Source organism: Peromyscus leucopus, chromosome 11 (assembly GCF_004664715.2).
Source record: "Peromyscus leucopus breed LL Stock chromosome 11, UCI_PerLeu_2.1, whole genome shotgun sequence".
In the NCBI taxonomy this organism is placed as follows: Eukaryota; Metazoa; Chordata; class Mammalia; order Rodentia; family Cricetidae; genus Peromyscus; species Peromyscus leucopus.
Window position 1 is genome coordinate 26,169,553 of NC_051072.1, and position 19,496 is coordinate 26,189,048.

A 19,496-nucleotide genomic window follows, 5' to 3' on the forward strand; every position below is an offset into this window, starting at 1 on the left:
CATTCAATGCTTGAGGACATTCAATGCTTCCCATTCCCTCATGTGTAATAAAAAATTGGTAAAATACACGGTTAGTTTTTATTACATACCCAATTGTTGAGGAGGAGAAGGGAAACTGAAAAAAAAATGAGAATATAGTTAAAATCAGAGTCACATGAATCTTGAAATTAATTCCTTTACATGAGAGAGGTGTGAGAGGCAATATTCTGGATGTGTGAAGTGGGTTAATTTGTTGACCATCATGCCTTTCTTATCCTCCATTTCCCATTAGCTTCTAGCCATCAATTTGGAATTTATTGAGACTAGTTTTGAACTAGTTTTGTTGTTCAAAAATAGTCCAGAGTAAAGATAGTCAGTTTGTGTGGCCTGCAGTCACTAGACCAATATTTCAGATTTGCTCTAAAGTTTAGGCATATTATCACACCAGAGTATGTTAAATGAACTCAGTATTTGGGGCTTAATGCTATCCATAGGTCTGGCCCAAATTATTTATTTGAATTGAGGACTGAAATTACAGAGTCAAAAAATCGACAGCAGGCATTGGCATATGACCACATTTCTCTGGTATGTACACATCTACGCCAAACTGGAAAATGATGAATAAGAAAGGAATGCACACTTCGACTAGACAGTGAGAGCTTATAGACAGGAGTAGGAAGGATCCAGGATTAGGTGGTGTTTAGTTGTAGCAGAAAAGAATGTTTATTTTTATTTTTTTTTTTGAAGTGTGATAGCCACACACACACACACACACACACACACACACACACATCTGAAGGATTCATGTATAGTGCAGGAATGATTGGTTAAAGTAGAAGATGAGGACATTTGCTCCAATAACCCCAAATCAGAATTTGGTCATGTGAAAACAAGGCAGAAAAGGTCTCTTCCTTTCCCCCCAAGTAAAGGTTATATTTGAGCAATGTTGCTCGAGAGAAGACTACTTGTTATGTGTTCTCAAAATTGTACATGTACTGACTGCTATTCTGGTGTTCTATGAAAAAAGATAAAATTAGGAGTTCTGGTGTGAAAACAACTTATAAAGATTTCAGTTAAATGTGATGAACACATTAAAAATGCAAAACAGAAAGGCTCTTCTGAACATAATTAAGATCCTTCAAATTCATATACATGGAATTTATATTCAGGGGCTGGATGGGGAAAGAAAATTTATTCATTAGTTATTCAGATAAATTTGAAAAACTGAGAATAAGTCTGTATAGGTATATGATTAAGAACAGTTATAAGTCACTGCTGACTCCCCATGGGAGACCTTGCCTTGGAGAAGGTGGGAATGAGGGGTGGGTTGCGGGGGAGGGCTGGGAGCATGGGAGGACAGGGGAATCTGTGGTTGGTATGTAAAATGAATAGAAAATCTCTCAATAAAAAAAGAACAGTTATAAAACTTTCAGTATTATATTCAGAGAAAAATTCTAAATTATGCTCTATATTTTAACAAATTAACTTTTAATAGAGAATGAGTTTTAAAAGTAGTCAGTATAATGTAAAATGTAGTCTGCAATCAGAATAGTTTTAGATGGGATTTACAAATGAGAGAAATCCTACTAAGTAGTGTGTATGTTCATGAATGACTGTGCTTGAGTATGCGTGTGTGTGTGTGTGTGTGTGTGTGTGTGTGTGTGTGTGTTTGCGTGTGCGTGTGCGTGTGCGTGTGCGTGTGTGTGTGTGTGTGTATGTGTGTGTGTGTGTATGTGTGTGTGTGTGTATGTGTGTGTGTGTGTGTGTTTGCGTGTGCGTGTGCGTGTGCGTGTGTGTGTGTGTGTGTGTGTGTATGTGTGTGTGTGTGTGTATCTTTATGTAAGTTTGCAGGGAGAGTAAAGTGTACCTTAGAATTACATGATAATTTCAGAATAACTAGGGTCCTCTGATGTAATTAATACTATGAGATGAATGTAAGATGATTAATGGAAAATATCAGTAAAGTGGTGTAAGTTCATCAGGACTTGCTTGTTCGTTATAGAATATTAGTAGCCTTCAATTAAACCAATATTAGTGTAGTTATTGTGCACTGAAGGTGGCCAGTTGACTCTTACGATGAACCTTCATTATTGTCTGACTCAGAGACTTTACGTTTCTCTCGAATACTTTTCTTTCTGTCATCTTTTCCCTTTAACATCTTCAAAATCCCCCAGGACCACGTGCTAGTCTTCTCTTCAACCTGCGGCGTGGATCTTTGGAGCATCAGGTATTGGTCAGAATGTAATAATCAGGAGACCATGAAGACATTGTGCGGACATTCAGAGTTTAAATAGTTATATTATGCTGACCAGGAAGTAGGTCATCGTAGCCAATAATATGGTGCTGCTAAGTATAGATTCTGGTGAGTGAATATTTCTGTCATCGGGCTGGTCATTTTTTTACTTATTCAGTAAGATTTACCCAGGTTTCTAAAACATAAAGCTTGGTCAAATCAGAATTAAGTTCAAAATGTCTACTTGGTATTATTTATGATAGAAGTAAAATAATAATTACTAGGTCTTAAATATTTTAAATTAAATTCTATTTTAAAATGGAAAGAAAACTTATCAATTCAAAAGATTTTATAAATCATTATTACAAAAATAAAAGAATTTATTCTTAAGCAATGGATTAACTATTTAATACCAGTTCTGCTATAAAACTACCATAGATAACAAATGGTCTCAATTTACTTGAAACAGGATCTCACTTTGTAGCCCAGGTTAGCCTGGGGTTTTTAAGCAGCTCAGACTAGCCTTGAACTCCTGGGTTCAAATGATCCTTCTGTCTAAGCCTCTAGGGTGCTATAATTATAGGTGTGAGCCCTGACATTCAGATATAATCATGTTATTATGCAAAAGACATCCCAGCCACATTACTGATAAACTCCAGAGATGGTGGTAAAGGTAAATTATTGATTGATAGATAAACGATTGGAAAATATTTGTAAAAACACCCACAACACTTATAATTTGTCCCCTTTTCATTTTTCCCCATAATTGAGATTTTTTTCCAATCTACCATTTCACTTACAGTGTGATACAATTACCCGTCTTGACTTTCCCTTCCTGTCAATTAAACCTTCACATAAATTTAGGACTGAATAAGAACAACATTTTCTAATTTTTGTCCTATCTGAAAATGAAAACTAAATTTCCGTATATATAATATTTTGCAAGGAAAAAAAAAAGGCAGTTCAATGATTACTCTTACCTGTCATCAGCACCTTCCTCTTCTATCCCATCATAAATGTCATCATCTGGCGGTGGTGGGAACATACCTTCATTTAGATAAGGAGGGAAACCTTTCGTCAATTTCGCAATTTGGTCAAATAGAGGTTACTCTGATTTTGATACTAATCCCCTCTGATTTGCATGCAGAAAGCATCCCTCCCTCATATTATCCATTTACGTTGAAAACTTTAAAATTTCCCAGCGTCACATAGATAGTTAAGAATTCAGTTGCTTTATTAATTATTTTCAAACATTTTAGGACCAAAGCCATAATAAAGAAATGAGTGATGGTTGGCGCTCTGGACTTTATGTAAAACGAATGTGTGAGAATTACAATGAAAACAAGTAAAACAGAACAGGAAGTAGAATTCAATATTTATCATGAAAAAAGAGCAGTGAGGAGGTAATAAGAATTCAGGTAACGGTGAGTAGACATTAAAGACAGGTTAAGAGATTGATAAAGAAAATGAAATGGCGTGTAAGAGGCGACCCTAAACACTAACAGTGATTGAAAGAAACTGCAAAAGGAAAGGTCACATTTTAATACATATATATTAGACTAAAACCCTTCTTGTTTCATTTGTTATGCTTTGCTCTTAGGGACTTTGCTATATGACAAATATTTACTTAACAAGCATTTGTAGACTAGCGTCTATGTGCAGGAAAATGACCTTGAATATAGTTTGCCATCTAGACAGGATAATTCTGGAAGTAAAGGAGGGTGTTTATTCCTAACTGTGTTCAGACAGTCTGCAGAAACCAAGACTATCCCAGGCACACTGGGAGTGGAGTCACGCTAGTGTCCATGGCAACCTTGAAGACAGAAGTGACTGCCTCACAGTCACTTGGTGACCAGGGCGAGACTCTGGGTCATAGATTCCCAGCCAATCCCTTTTCCACGTTCAAATCCCACTAATTCTATCATTTCCGGTTCCTAGGTTTTATACAGACACGTAAGATCATGTGTGAATGTATGACAAGAAAGTAGAAGGGAAACTGTCTAGGGGAACAAAAGTGACTAAGGGGTGGGAAGAAGAGGTGAAGAGGTGAAGGTTGGGGGGAATATGATAAAGTTCATTATATAATTGTTATAAAAATGTTCTTATAGAAATCACTACCAAGTACAATGGCTATAAACCAATAAAATTATATTTAAAATCTTTAATGTGTAGAAATATAAAAAAAATCCCTCTTACTGTTAGCCAACTAGTCTTTTGCCATTAACATACTCAATTATTTTCAAGACTGCAAGCATAGAAAGCTGTTGCCTCACCTCCACTTCCGCTCTGACCATGGCTAAGAACAAAGCAGAAACAATGAATGTATGAGTTATTTAGTTTTCAAGAAGATGAATTAAAATACTGAGAGGACTATAAAAGTTAGCATTCTGTTTAAAACTAGGATGAAATATATGAAGACCAAGAAGAGTGTTCATTGTAGTAGATACATCGCAACAAGGCAACATAATATAGCCAATGCACAACCAGCAAGAACCAATGAGTTACAGTACCCTAGCTCACAACAATTATGCTGCTTGCTTTTAATAAACTTCCCATGAGGCAATTTTCAGTAATTATACATTATATTTAAAATTACTTTAAAACGTACTCTGTTATTTTAGGAGCCAATTAGGACAATTATGACTGCATTCAATTCAACTCTTTGCAGCATCTTAGACCTACAGTCTCTAACTTTTAATCTGATATCATTACATTTTGTTTTAAGGAAAAACTTTTAAGTTGCCACTTTTTTTTTTAAAGATTTATTTATTATGTATACAGTGTTCTACCTGCATGTATGTCTGCAGGCCAGAAGAGGGCACCAGATCTCATTACAGATGGTTGTGAGCCACCGTATGGTTGCTGGGAATTGAACTCATGACCTCTGGAAGAGCAGCCAGTGCTCTTAACCACTGGGCATCTCTCCAGCCCTAAGTTACCACCTTGATGAGACTTTTATAAGGTGTAACCCCCACCTCTCTAAACCCAGGTTGCCTTTTTGTTTGTTTGTTTACTTATTTCCCCAACAGTAAGAACTTTTTCTGTTTTAGCTTTTATGGTTGTGTGTTCCTCCCTGTATCTCCCTGTTTGAGTCCTGTGAGAGTCAAGCATGGGCACTGGAAAAATTTAGACCTTGTCTATTTGTTTAATTCTGCCATCTTGCAGGAAAGAATCCAGTACTCCAAGCGTTTAGCCCCTTTTGAACCTAGCTACACCCCAACCTCATTTTGGCCTTTGGGTAAGGTGAAGTGCCAGCAACAGGAGTGAGTTTGATGTTATTAACATAGAGGACAACTATATAATACTGGTACCCAGTTTTAACATTCCTTTTACAAGCCAGTGGGAGGAATTAGTCTGATGCCTATCTTTGGTGAACTTAGAAATAAAAGCACACTGTTGTCAATGGAACTTTGCAGAAAGGCATGCACGGTACATCATGCTCTAGAACTTGATTTGTGAAGAAGTTGACACACCCTCATCCTCATTTCTATTTTCTATTTCTATTCCTTCATTTTCTATTTTCTCTGCCACTTCTGTGCATGAAGCAATACTTAGAATTAATTGCATTCTGGATGGCTGAGATTCCTGGTGAATATGTTTCCTCTTGGAGATGCTCATATCTAATGCTTCAGGAATGTCATGTGCTGGGAGCAGAGCTACCATTTGCTCATTTCATCTATTGTGTGAATTTATTTATATTTATATGAAGTATATGCACTTGGCTTAATCTCAGGCTAGAACTTACAGAACATAAGTTACAAAGACGTCTCCTTCTAAGTCAAAGACCTCAAGTATTTCAGTTTAGCCATGAGAAACTAATAATTAGGCATGCGGGAGAAGATGATCTTTGTTTTCTCCTCCAAACAAGATGTTTTGTTTTGTTTTCTCTGCTCCACAAAAGTGTGCTTATTTTTCTAGGAGAAAATGCCACTTTAATGTAGTGGAGTAAATAGGCACTGGAAAGTGGATCTTTAGTCAATATCTAAGGATAATAAGGGATTGAAATTTGACTTTTAAGGAGTATACTGGGGATGGAGTGGAAGCCATTCTTTTCTTGTTATATTTTCAAGCAATGACAGGAGAGGCATGCAGACTCATAGAATTAAGGGTAGAAAAAGGAGGGGGCTATACTTTACATCTTCTACTTCACAGTTTCCCAAATCATACTAGTTTAGGCATGTCCCTAAGATCAGATCATAATAAATATTATAAAAGTGTTTTGTAATAGATAACAAGTTTAACACAATTATACAGCCCATTACAGTTCAAGTAACACGATGTGTGTGGCCAACGAGTAAATTAAAGACAATGGAGTTACACATGGCCTTTCCCTCAAACTAGGGTTGTCATACATGGGTGATTTAGTTTAGTGATTGAGACCATTAGTGATATGAAAGGTAAAATTGTGGACTCTTGAAATACATGCTCTCTGGCAAGGGGACGGTGATCTGCTTACAGTCTGTGTGTCACCCACCTGTTAGGGGCATCCTGCTCAGCCACATCGTCATAAACTTCTTGGTCATCTTCAACAAGTCTCAATGGAACAGCACTGAGAGTATTCTTCTTCCGTTTCAGAGAATCATAGTCAATCTCGACAGCAGTTGTTTTAATGTAACCATCTACCAAAAGGGAAGAGAAGTCCAGGTAACTGGAGCTTAAACACTTCAAAGTTACAATTTAAAGTTAAGTTATAATTTAAATTAAGCAATTGTTCATTTGCTCTTGGATACTTCTCTTTAGGGCTGGAAATGGAGCCTAGCATGTCCAAAACTCTGGGTTTGGTTCCCAGGCTATGCATGCATGCATGTACACACACACACACACACACACACACACACACACACACACACACACACACAAAACAAACAAACAACCAAACAAAACAACCAAACAAACAAAAACCTGAAAGCACACTGGGCGGTGGTGCCGCATGCCTTTAATCCCAGCACTCGGGAGGCAGAGGCAGGTGGATCTTTGTGAGTTCGAGGCCAGCCTGGGCTACCAAGTGAGTTCCAGGAAAGGCACAAAGCTACACAGAGAAACCCTGTCTCAAAAAACCAAAAAACAAACAAACAAAAACAAAACAAAACAAAACCTGAAGGCACTTTATTAAACATTAAAAAGCTGTCTTTGCTTGTAATCTTGACTTACAGACCTTCTGTGTAGCCTGAGGTTTTATGTACTCTATAGAGACTTAACTCTGTGGTACTTTTAAGTGAGTCAAGAATCAATTTGAAGATTCTAAAGTGATTCACATGACACATTTCTTCTAACAGAAATGGAGAACATAATGACCCTTGTAAAATTTTACATTGCATTGTTCTTTAATAAAAAGAACTACATTTGCCATTTTAGTTTTTTTTTCTATTTACTCAATAGTGTATTCCTAACATGAGGCATGTAGGGCTGGAAGGATCTAATGTGAATTCAAAAGGAACATATGACTAGGCAGGTCATAGACTTTAGGAGAAAAGGTACTACTATTATTTTGATAAATGGATGTAGTATTAAACTAACCCCTAATGACTTATAATTACACCCATAAATTAAGGCTTCTTGCAACTCTCATCAGAAGCTTCTGCTTGCAGATGCTAATGAACACACAGACCCACAACGGGCAAAAATGCAGAGACGAAGAGACTACAGAATGCCCAGTCTTAAATGGAAGACACGTATGACATCCCTTCCACCATAGGCTCAGGGATATTCCAGAGGAGGGACAGAAAGAGTGTGAGAGCAAAAGGTGGTAGGTGATTACAAGGAAACCGTCCTCTGAACACAGCAAGGCAGCTGTACACACAAACTCACAGTAGTTGTGACATTATTCACAAGACATGTCAAGACTCTGCCAGGTTAAATCCCAGCATGAGAGAGAGAGAGAGAGAGAGAGAGAGAGAGAGAGAAGAGAGAGAGGAGAGAGAGACAGAGAGACAGAGAGAGAGACAGAGAGAGACAGAGAGAGAGAGAGAGAGAGAGAGAGAGAGAGAGAGAGAGAGAGAGAGAGAGGATGAGAAAAAGACAAGTCCTTGAAGTCTTGAAGGCACTGGAAAAGGTGCACTCACAGGACCCCCTTGTAGTTCTGCCCAGCCATTTTCCTTCTGGGTTGTCTGTGATGCGGACTATTTCAATGTCCTCCCCTTGCTTGAAGCTCAGTTCGTTCTTTCCTCCTTTGACATCACAGCAAGCTTTCGCACGATGGATGACCTGAATGGGGCCTGTTAGCTATAGGAGGAGGGAAGAGTGTAAGAGAAAACCACTGAGGAATGTAATTTCGAAAGACGATAATCCCTCAGCCATCATCCTGGGTGAATGCTCTTATTGAAAGAGTCAAGGGAAAATCACAGAGGTGCAGCAAGGCCAACAAATAACAGGAGAGCATGTACTTGTGGTTCATGAGAGAGTGGCAGGGATCTGATGAGCATAAGCACCCTGACAAAATGTATAATGGAAGGGCACCATGTATATACTTATGTATACTAGCCTGCCCTTCTTCCTTCCTTCCTTCCTTCCTTCCTTCCTTCCTTCCTTCCTTCCTTCCTTCCTTCCTTCCTTCCACTTGTTGAATATAAACCTGTAGTAAATACTACCTGCTACAAATAAGATAGCATTTTAGAAATAGCTTCAAAAATAATAAACAAATACCAGCAAAGTTTTCATAGCTAATATTCTGGATAGCATGATGACTTATTAATAGGAGGATAATTTATCTTGTCATGAGTCCTTAGATCTGAAATTTCTATTTCTAAACCGAGGTCTTCAATAGGGTGTCTTTCATCTTTTGATAAATAAATATGGACTGTGATTTTTTGGGGGGAAGAAACTGCTTTATTGAGTCTATGTTGTCTTGAATTGTGTGATATATTAATTGTGTACCATCAAAAATATTTTTTAAAGCTTAGGTTGATAGCCAACTGCCACATCACTTCTGGGATTTATTTGTAAAAGCAGACTCAAGTAGAAAGTTTTGGGGCTGAGCTGGATTCATTATAGTTGGCCTCCGCGAACAACCTGTAATCTGAATATTTCAATTACAAATCTTCTGCAGCTGCACTGGACTTGAATCCATGCAGTGTTCAGAAGGTGAACTGGTTACTTGCTGGCAGTTTCTTGCTACATCAGTGAAATGCATATCATCATGTCGGTTTGGGAGCAGAATTTCTTAATAATGTGGAATTTGTTAAATTTGGTATTTAATAAACATTGTATGTCAGCAAAAAGAAAAAGGAAAATCCAAGTTGAATTATGAGATGCTATGATTCTGACGGAGCCTCACATTTTATAAGCCCCAGTGTCTATTAAGGTCTGGGTGGAGTGTAACTTGTAAGGTCCCAGACTTAACAAACTCTTGCATTTCTATCTATTGATATGATTTCTACATTCTGTTTTAGTTATTAACAATATTATTTGAATGAATGTGTGGAAAAAACATATTAGTTATTTTTCCAAACTAATCTCAAATCCTTGAAAACCATGAACAATCTCTGGTGAAAAGTGCACCATATATATTTTCAAACATTAAATTAATTTTTACTTGAAGAATTTACATCTTGGTAGTCATGCATTCTGCGTGAGTAAAATGTTTTAGTTTTCACATTGCAATCATAACTTTACTTGTACATGAAAAGCTTTTTTCCCCTAAAATTTGTGAAAACTCATAGTAGATACAGTGACTTTTATATAACATTTCATTCAGTCCCATAACAAACCATAGAAAAGAGCCACTTATTTTCTCTCCAAAGACTAGGAATCTGAATCTCAGAGGAGATAGGCTGTTAGTCCAAGAGCACAGAACTTGTATGCTCAGCTGGGATTGGAATCCACATCTATCCAAGTGACTCCAAGTTGGATGGATGTTTTCCTCGCATCACCCTGTTGAACTTCTGTTTTAACATAAAAAAATGTACTGGGAAGTTATATATGAGTCATATTTTGTAATTCCGTGTATTGAATTCTCTAGAGAAATAAATATTTAAATAAAACAGTATGTATTCCTTTAAAAGTGAAGAATGGTTTTGTAACTCGGATCATCACTCCAAACATTTCTGAGGCACCAGAGATACCAGATGGGTTATGTCATCAAATATGGGATAGCTGAGAAGTTCAACCTGTACGTGTAACACAGTGGTGGTAGCAATAGAGGTGATTAAATTACCAGAAATCAGAGGAGATAAAGGTTGGAAATCGAGGTATTTCAAGAGAGATGAGAGACAGCAGGTCTTAGAAATCATAAGCATAGGTCTTAAAGGCAAATGTATAGTTCAGATGCAGACACCAGCATCTCTAGTAGCTCAAAGGAGTTGTGGTTCATTCAGGAACACTGTGTTTATGGCATCACTGTGTGACATGCCACTGGGACATCTATGTGTATGTTTCCAGATGCAAGGCACACTGTAGTGATGCAATAATTTCCTCAATCAACATAAAATCCCTGGAATCCCACCAATTATAAGCTAATTGAATTTTATTTGGATTTTTTATCCTATTTCATTTTTTATGGTAAATAATAAGGTGGTGTATTGAACAAAAAAGTATTGTTTCAAAACAATGCTAAAAAAAACCCTCTTCAACTTCATACATTTTCTTGTAATGTTGTTTTAAAAAAAAGGTTCAAAATGATGCCTTTTTTAGCAAGCAAGCTCCTACCTTAAATTTCTTCCTTAATTCTTGTTCTTTCTTTTCTTTTTCTTTCTGTTCCTTTCGTTCTAGCTCTAACCTCTTCTTTTCCTCCTTTTCCCGTTTCTTGTCTCGTTCTTTGGATGATTCTCTGTGAATAGAAATTGTTAAGTTGTGGCTACAATGTGCACATTCTGTGTCTGTAGGTCAGGAGCCACTACACAGAGCAGTATCTACCCACTACAGAAGAAGGTCTCTGATGAGGAGATGGAGGCAAGAAGCTAAAGATGTGAACATTCTGAATGTGCGAGACTTTGTACAGCCAGAAGGAGGCCCACAGCTACAGATACCTTCTATGGCAGCCCCATCCCCTTCCCCTGGTAATGTTACCACCACAGAGAAGAAGGCACTGTTCAGGAAGCCCCTCCCCCATCCTCATGGCCTCTTGGCATCTCTCCCCCTCACTTCTGTGGGCCTGCATGAGCACATGCTCAGAGGCACTCGTATTAATTTTGATGTAGAGATTAGTTAGAACTGGTGGAATAATTGGGTAGAGAAAATTAAGACACCTGAGCTCAGCATTTGATTAAGAGTACTCCTACTTTCTCACAGTTTCCAAGAAATTTCTCCATCTATTTTGAACTCTATTGTGGAGTCTTGGAGTCACTTTTCATATCTATCCAGCAACTAGAATGTGGGTATCTGGGTGCTAGCCACAGCCCACAGCACCGCTGTGTCTTGAGTGAATAAGGGTACAAGACATAGTGAATTCATTTCCTCAGGATACTGAGAGGGAGAAATACAGATTCTTGAATCTAGTCCCTGACTGTCTTTCAAGTGGCTTGCAGATTTCACATGGCAGTTTGTCACCAGGGTCGTATGTAGAGTCTTTGGCGAAGTAAGCTAGTTTTAGCCCTTTGTAGTGAAATAAGGGATGTCATTACAGGCCAACCATTGTGTAAATAAAGTCTTTTCTTCCTAGTGTTTTTGCACACCCATGCTCCCTCTTATAAAACATTGTATTCATCTTACAAGAAAATTCTTATGGTAACAAATGCAATGCATACATGTCTTCGTATGTTTCTCCTTCACTCTCTTGTTCCTATCAAGAAAAACAGATAATTATTAACTATGATTATTCCAAAAGATCATACATATATTTCAATGTGTTTCATTGACAACTTATTTTTTAAAATAATTTTTGTGAGTTTGAGCCTAAATTGGCTTATTTGAAATTTTCTTTCTTTCTTTCTTTCTTTCTTTCTTTCTTTCTTTCTTTCTTTCTTTCTTTCTTTCTCTCTCTCTTCCTTTCTTCCTTTCTTTCTTTCTCTCTCTCCTCTCTCTCTTTCTTTCTTTCCTTCTTCCTATCTATCTTTCATTCTTTCTCTTCTTTCTCTCTTGCTCTCCCTTTTTCAAACTGTGAGATACATAAGAAAAAGAAAAGGAGATGTCATTATCTGTCTTACTCAGTCATTAGCTGTGCAGCCAGACCTAAGTTCATCATTACACTACCATGAGTCAGCATACTGACTGGCATATAATGTTTCAAGCATTTCAATTAAGTAAGATTAGAAATGGGAAAAAATATCATGGATACTTATAAAACTTTTTATTTGTCTGTTTATAACAATAGAAAGTGAGTCATAATAATTGTTAAATATTCCAATTTTTGCAATAGAAAAAGAGAAATAGAAATATCTCACCTCTTCTAGATTTCCAGGACCTACAGGATTAAAAAAATACACTATAATTAAGAAGTACTTCAACATATGATCATTGTATGAAATAATACTCATATCAGTTCAAAGTATAACAGAACTTATCCTCTAAATCACAAAACATGTGTTTTAGATACCTGGTATTTTTAACACTTGTAATTTAATTATAAAACTATTTTATTAATTTTCATAAGATAATGCAAAAGTCAAAGCAAATTATGCTATTTTTTATTGCTTTATGTAAGACATAGTACATTTGACGCGTGTACTTGTGTGAAATGTACAACAGGGAAAAAAATCACAAATAGTCCACATTTTTGACTCATTCTTTCTCAAGGATTTGCTTTCATGTATTAAACAAGTCAAGGTGATTAAATTAAAAAAATACTACTTGAGTTTAGCGTAATATACACTCTACCAGATATCAAGACATAATTTAACATTATAACTAATAAGAAAATGATATGAAGCACAATCATAATAAAACATATAAATAGGACAAGAAAATTGAAAAGAGAGCTCAGGGGCTGTGCTGGAAAGTTTAATGTCAATTTGATACAAGCTAGAGTCATTTGAGAGGAGGGAACCTCATGTAGGAAAATGCCTCCATAAGGTCAGGCTGTAGGCAAGCCTGTAGGGCATTTTCTTAATTGTTAATTGATGGGAGAGGGCCCAACTCACTGTGGATAGTGCCATCATGGGACTGATAGTCACCGGTTCTATAAGAAAGCAGGCTGAGCAAGCTGTGATGAGCAAGCCAGTAAACAGCAGTTCCCCATGGCCTCTGCATCAGCTCCTGCCTCCAGGTTTCTGCCCTGCTTGAGTTCCTGTCTTGACTTCCTTTGATGATGAACTGTGTTGTGGAGGCGTAAACTGAATAAGCCCTTTCCTCCCCAAGCTTTTTCAAAAGGCCATGGTTTTTCATCACTGCAATTGCAACCCTAACTAAGACAGGGACTAAGAAAAATTTACACACGGCCATATAATATATGCACACATGGACCCACGTTCACGTATAGCTGATATACTATAGGGGTTCATTAGAAAATAATGGGAAGAGGATGGATTGTTTTGAGTTTGGTAGGGAGATATATGAGGCATTCTAGTTTCCTGCTAAGTTCTCAAAGACCTAAACACAAGGGATGAAGTTCGTAGGGAAAAAATAAGGAGCTGTTTTATTTCCTAGGATCTAAGACTTCTTAAAAAAGTTAAATAAAGAATAATTTCTAAGGCAAAAATGAATTTGATAATATAAAAATATATTTGTGCTGGAGGAAGGGCAGCATGGAGTAAATCGATAGATGATAGAATGGAAGAAGTTCGAGGTTGACATGGATGACTATCTGGGATATAAAGGAACACCTGCAAGCCAGCCAGGAGAAGACAACAGCCCCTTGGGACCAGAATTGTCAATGGAGAGAAAACAGCTGACAGGAGAGAAGGTCACAATATCTCATAAGCAAAGTCAGCTCTCAAACTCCAGAGTGGAAGAGGGAATTATGAAATGAAAACCAATATGAATCAGCCAGGGGAGGGGAGGCATATGAAGCTAGTGGTGAGTTCGCTACACTCCAGTAGACAGGTCCACACTCGTATTCACATAGATGGCGCTTGCTAAATTCAGTGGGTTACAAGACAAAACAAAAAAACATGAAATGGAAGGGGGGGCTCATGCTGGGGAAGTGGTGTTGATGAGGGTGGGCGTGGGATAAGAAAGGATGGGAGGGTGAGTGTGATCAGAATGCACTATATAAGTGTGGCAATATCACAGCAAAAGTTTAATAAAAATAAAAAGCATAAAAATTCAAATGAGATCTAACGTCATACCCTGAGATTAGGAAAAGATTAGAAAGCTCAATGATGCTATCTGCCAGCAAAAGGTGGGCATGTTGCCACATTCATGCCCTGTTGTTGAGACTGTAGACAGGGCATCAATTCTGAAGAACATTCTAGTCCTACTCAGCAAAGTAAATACCCTGTAGCTCATAATCAGCCATTCCCCTGTTATTTCTCTTAGAAAAAGCCTCTCTGAAGTCCACATGGGATGAACATACAGAAGAGCCCTGTAGTATTTCTTATAATCCCAGTAAATAAAATGTGGGTGCATTCCACAGTGTACTGTGTAGTTCTGGAAGGAACTCTGGCTAGCTTGAGAGTGGCCAGCATGGCTCTGGCAAGTTTTGCCCCCCCCCCACCCGCCTTGCTAAAAACCGTTAGACAACATTCCTAAAGCTAGCCTCCAAAGTGTGTTTCCTTCTTTGGCCACTTCCTCCTCCTGAGGCTGACTACCAAAGTCCAGCTATCAGAAACCCCCTTTGGTTCACCTAATTAACATGCCCAATTAAAATTAAACACTTCATTCTAACACACGGTTTTCCCCTTTACCTTTATAAACCACCATTTGCCTGTGTGCCACGTCTGTTTCCTGTCTATCCAGAGGTAGTCCTTTGTCCCTCTGGGACCAATACCTTTATCACCACACCCTAGCCCATTCTAACCTAGACCTTCCCTTTTTCTCCTCTTAAAAATCACACTGCAAGGTCATTTGAGTCAGAAAGCAGACACTTAAACTTTTCTTCCCTGCTTGATAAAGATCTCTCTATGAAAACAGGTGTTTGCCTGTGGTTTGTGCCTAATCCAGGGTCTAGAAGGAAGCCCCCTCTGTGCTGGGTTCCCCTTCAGTACTTAGTGATAACAGACTACATGTGTATCCAGTAATGAGGGTGGAAGCTCGGGAAAACCTTACACTTAGTGTCCTCAAAAAGAAAACCCTGTAACACACTTTTAAAATAAATTACACATATACATACATACAATCATATGAGAAGAATATGTGCAAAAACACATTAAGTATTTTAGGATGTTTGCTTATGGTCAGAGAAAGAAGTTAATGAGTTGTGAGAATTCTTGGAAATAACTAACACAAGGAAGGGATGCTATATAGACCAGTGATGGCAATGCCATTAATGATGCCATGATATTTGACTAATTCAAACATGTAGCTCAGATATTTTTAGAAAAAAAGTTACCCCTTACCATCAGAGTGCATGACACCATCTTGATTTTCTTCATTTGTATGATTTCTGGAAACAGGAAAGAAAAAAAATGTGAGAATAAAGTAGACGCTCTTGCTCACTTTAAAATGAAAACGTACATAAACATATGCATGTAACAGTGATTAATGATAAAAGAGGCCGTGAGTTGAAAGAGAGCAAGGAAGTTTGTATAGAAAGATTTGGAGGGAGGGATAAATGATGTAATTATAGTACAATCTCTGAAATAAAAAACAGAAAAAGGAAAATGATTGAACTATTGCTTTGTCATTAGTATTTGCTCTGACTTAAAATCCACACATCACTGGAATAGGCTTTAGTCTTGTGTTTATGTTGCTACTGTGGATTGAAAATAAAAGATACTGAGAAGCTCAAGTTCAGCACCATCCATTCACAGTGGACACGTTCAATCGATCCACTGCTTCAGGGGACGAGCATGCCGATCTGCAGTCAATCAGTTACTCTGGGATTCTTCCAGCATTTGGTTGGCCCTCTGGCACATACACAGGGAGGATTTACTCCCACCCCTGACTCAATTCACCTCTTGAAATAGACCCCACCCAGCTTTACCTCTATGAAGTGCATGAATGCCATGTGCCTCCTTCCCCTCAAGTGCTTAACCCAACCCTCCTTAACAGCAGCATCGATACGTGGGACTCACAAATTCTTAGTGGGTTATGTAGACAGCTATGCTTCCTATTCCTGTTCTGAGGCCGGTTAGTAAAGGTGCAGAAAAACTAGTCAACCTTTCTGACCCTGGGCATTACAAATAACTGGTTTCCAATCTCAACTCTACCCCTAATGATGTCATTACTCTTCCTTCTAGTCAACTTCTCTTGTGTCATCCTCATTGATACCCATTCAAAACCTTGACCACTCTCTTCAAAAATGACCTCCTCTTCTTGCCTGGGGAAATCAAATAACCTTGTATCTTTGTTCTACTGATAAAACAGAAGTAACTGAAAATGATTTCTATTAAGATATATCCTCTCAGAACACACACTTACCTGTAGCCTAGCTGTGCTTACCTTCAGCACACCATTTTCTCTACCTATATTCTGTTACTCCACCTTCTTAGAATTTTGCACCTCCCACTGTCTCCCTTTCCCAGGTGTTGTCATGTTATTTGTACTTTTCTCCTTTCTTCATCCTCATCCCTAAAGATCTCATTCTTGGTTTTCTCCTTCAGCTCAAGTCGCTATTACCTAACAAGACGAACGCTTTTCCTTGTTGCTGTGTAGCAGTTTCTCAGCGAGTGACACATTCTGAAACATTCTATCCAGTAGGAAGAAAAGTCAACAAAATAGATTCAGGAAGTCTCTGGCACTGATTAGTTTCACTAGCTGCCTCCCTCTCAGAGTAAACAAGCAAAGTTGCAAAGAAGACTCGAACAAGCTGAGCTGTAAAGAACACTCTGAGATCAGACCAGCTGCCTGGAAGAAGCAGACACGAGCCTAGGGACCCGGGAGAAGTTTAGAACAGCCCAGTCACTTGGGACACTCTCCAATCTGTGGAGCTACCGGCAGGATGTGCAGTGTGCTCCAGGTTCCCAGCTTTTGTGAGCTCTCACTCAGGCTGGGGTAGGCTATGGTCTTTGAATCGTTTCTGCTCCTCTAAGTAATCCCTCATGCATATTCCTGTAAGTAACCCAATAAAACTCATTGGTTCACCAAGTTGGATTTTGGTGGTCTTGGGCTCCCTACCTAGGGAGAGGTTTGTGTGTAGCGTCTCCTCAGGAAAAGTTTTGTCCCACAATAATTGCCTGTCCAAATCTTCTACATTACCACAAGACAATCCTCTCTCCCACAGCCAAGTTGAAAAAAAAAAAAAAGCCTATATTCACTGGCTCTACTTCTTGTTCTTCCCTCATTTCTTCACTGACTACTGTCTCTGTCTTGTATTGCCATGTTTTATGACACCATCTCTAAAAAATCCCTAGTGATCAGGTCCTCTAGAGTTGCTATATAGCTCTTGACCTTAATGTCCATTTTGCCATTCTTGAACCTCTTTTGTTTTCATAAGAAATACTTCCTGGCCCACTTCTTGTTCCTCTGGCCACTATCCTACAGTTTCCTTTGTGGGTTTATGCTCTTTTAGCTTCCCCGGTAAGCGATGATGTTTTTTGTCTTTATGTTCTCAGTGTGGCTTTCTTCATTTTCTCTTTACCTTTGTTTGTGACTGGTTCCATAAGCTCTCAAGACACCATGTAATATCTCAACATTGGTCATGTCCATGTTGAAATCTCTATCTAAGCCAAGTCTCTGCTCTGAGTATCAGCGGCATGAGTGTAGCTGAGTTGTCTCACACCTTCAGAGATATAGGAATCTGGAACTCTCCCCTCCCCTAATCTAACTCAGAAGTCCTCCAGCCAGTTCTATATCGTCTCAGAAAACAAGGTCTCCACCTTCCCTGCAGCCTAAGCTTGCTCTCCTGAGGAGTTTTCCAACATCAAGGGACATCATCCATACATCCCACTGAAGCTTTAAGAAATCCCTTGTTTCGCACTGTTCTTCAGCTCCACATAAACTAATCATCATCTGCCAGCTTTCTCTAGTTAGTGGGCCCTATGATTCCCTTCTTCCTCTGTCTTTCCTTTTTCTTATGCGTGCTGTAAGAACACCATCTTTAGTAGAGATTCCTTCTCCTCTTCTAGTGATTGAAAATGCTTTTCCTCATCCCAATTCTGAAAATCCCACCTCCAATTTTTGCTAATATGATTTTTAACATTGTATGTTAACATAACATAACATAACATAACATAACATAACATAACATAACATAACATAACATAACATAACAGTATCTCAAAAAGTCAAACATGCCACTCTTAATCTCTCTCTCTCTCTCTCTCTCTCTCTCTCTCTCTCTCTCTCTCTCTCTCTCACACACACACACACACACACACACACACTTTTTCCCTAAAAAGGATTCATTGGATGTGTTTCTGTCTTATGAATTTTTTCTTTTATTTTAAATTTTTTAATCTTGGTTTTCAATCATTCCTTTTGGTGGTGTAAAGACAGGGTGTGAATTTGGTAAAAAGAAAAATAGACTTGGTGTGTTTATATGCCTTGCTTTTGGTCCTGTTTCCCGAAGAGTCATATTTCTATCTTCCATGGAGAGTCAAATGTTTATTATAAGCATCTGTCTGTTAAGAGAATGCATTACTCAGCTACAGAGGTGGCTCAGTGGCTAAGAGCACTGCTGCTCTTGCAGAGGAACCGCCTTTGTTTTTCACACCCTTAAGGTGGCTTGTAACAAATTGTAACTCCAGTTCTAGGGGATCAGATACCCTCTTCTGGCCTCAGTACACTCCAGGTATACATGTAGTGTGCATACATACGTGCAGGCAAAACACTCATACACATAAAGATAAATAAATCTTAAAAAAAAGAATACACTATAATCAAGAAAAAAGTTTTACCCCAAACCCAAAACAAAACACAAAGAAAGAAAAATCAAATGCAATCAAGTCACCTTGCATCCAACTAGCAATCTTCAGGAGGCATCAGGGAGAAAATACATAAATGCACTACAGAGACACAGTCAGAAAACCCAGACAGGGCTAACCATACTATCTGAAAACAACTTGAGTTCATATTTTATACTAACACACAAGGTCTAATTTGGGGAGGATGTCGACTGAAGTGTTTAGAGGCGAAATAAGATGATGTTTGTTTTTGGTGTCAGATTGGCAAGTGATGGAGGTACAGATGAAACAGAACTATGGTTTATAACTCCTGCAGTGGTAAGGGATATCGGGCCCATTATATTTCTGTCTCTGTCTTCCATATATTTAAATATATCTTCCCATACTGGAAAAAAAAAAGAATAATTCAATGACAAAAGCTCTTGGGCTCCTTAAAGAAACTGATTTAGTTCCAAAGCTTTTACAGTGTC

The 19,496-nt window shown here is 38.2% G+C and overlaps 1 protein-coding gene across 1 annotated transcript in view; it reads right to left on the reverse strand.

Annotated features, from left to right (window-relative positions):
- Nucleotides 1–19,496, reverse strand: part of Fyb1 (FYN binding protein 1) — an 83,815-nt gene that overhangs the window by 18,309 nt on the left and 46,010 nt on the right. Inside the window, 10 exon segments of the mRNA XM_028875596.2 lie at nucleotides 90–115; nucleotides 2,055–2,192; nucleotides 3,193–3,259; nucleotides 4,486–4,508; nucleotides 6,687–6,831; nucleotides 8,275–8,434; nucleotides 10,856–10,976; nucleotides 11,893–11,927; nucleotides 12,529–12,548; nucleotides 15,580–15,626. Of these exon segments, the coding sequence (XP_028731429.2) occupies nucleotides 90–115; nucleotides 2,055–2,192; nucleotides 3,193–3,259; nucleotides 4,486–4,508; nucleotides 6,687–6,831; nucleotides 8,275–8,434; nucleotides 10,856–10,976; nucleotides 11,893–11,927; nucleotides 12,529–12,548; nucleotides 15,580–15,626 (782 nt within the window).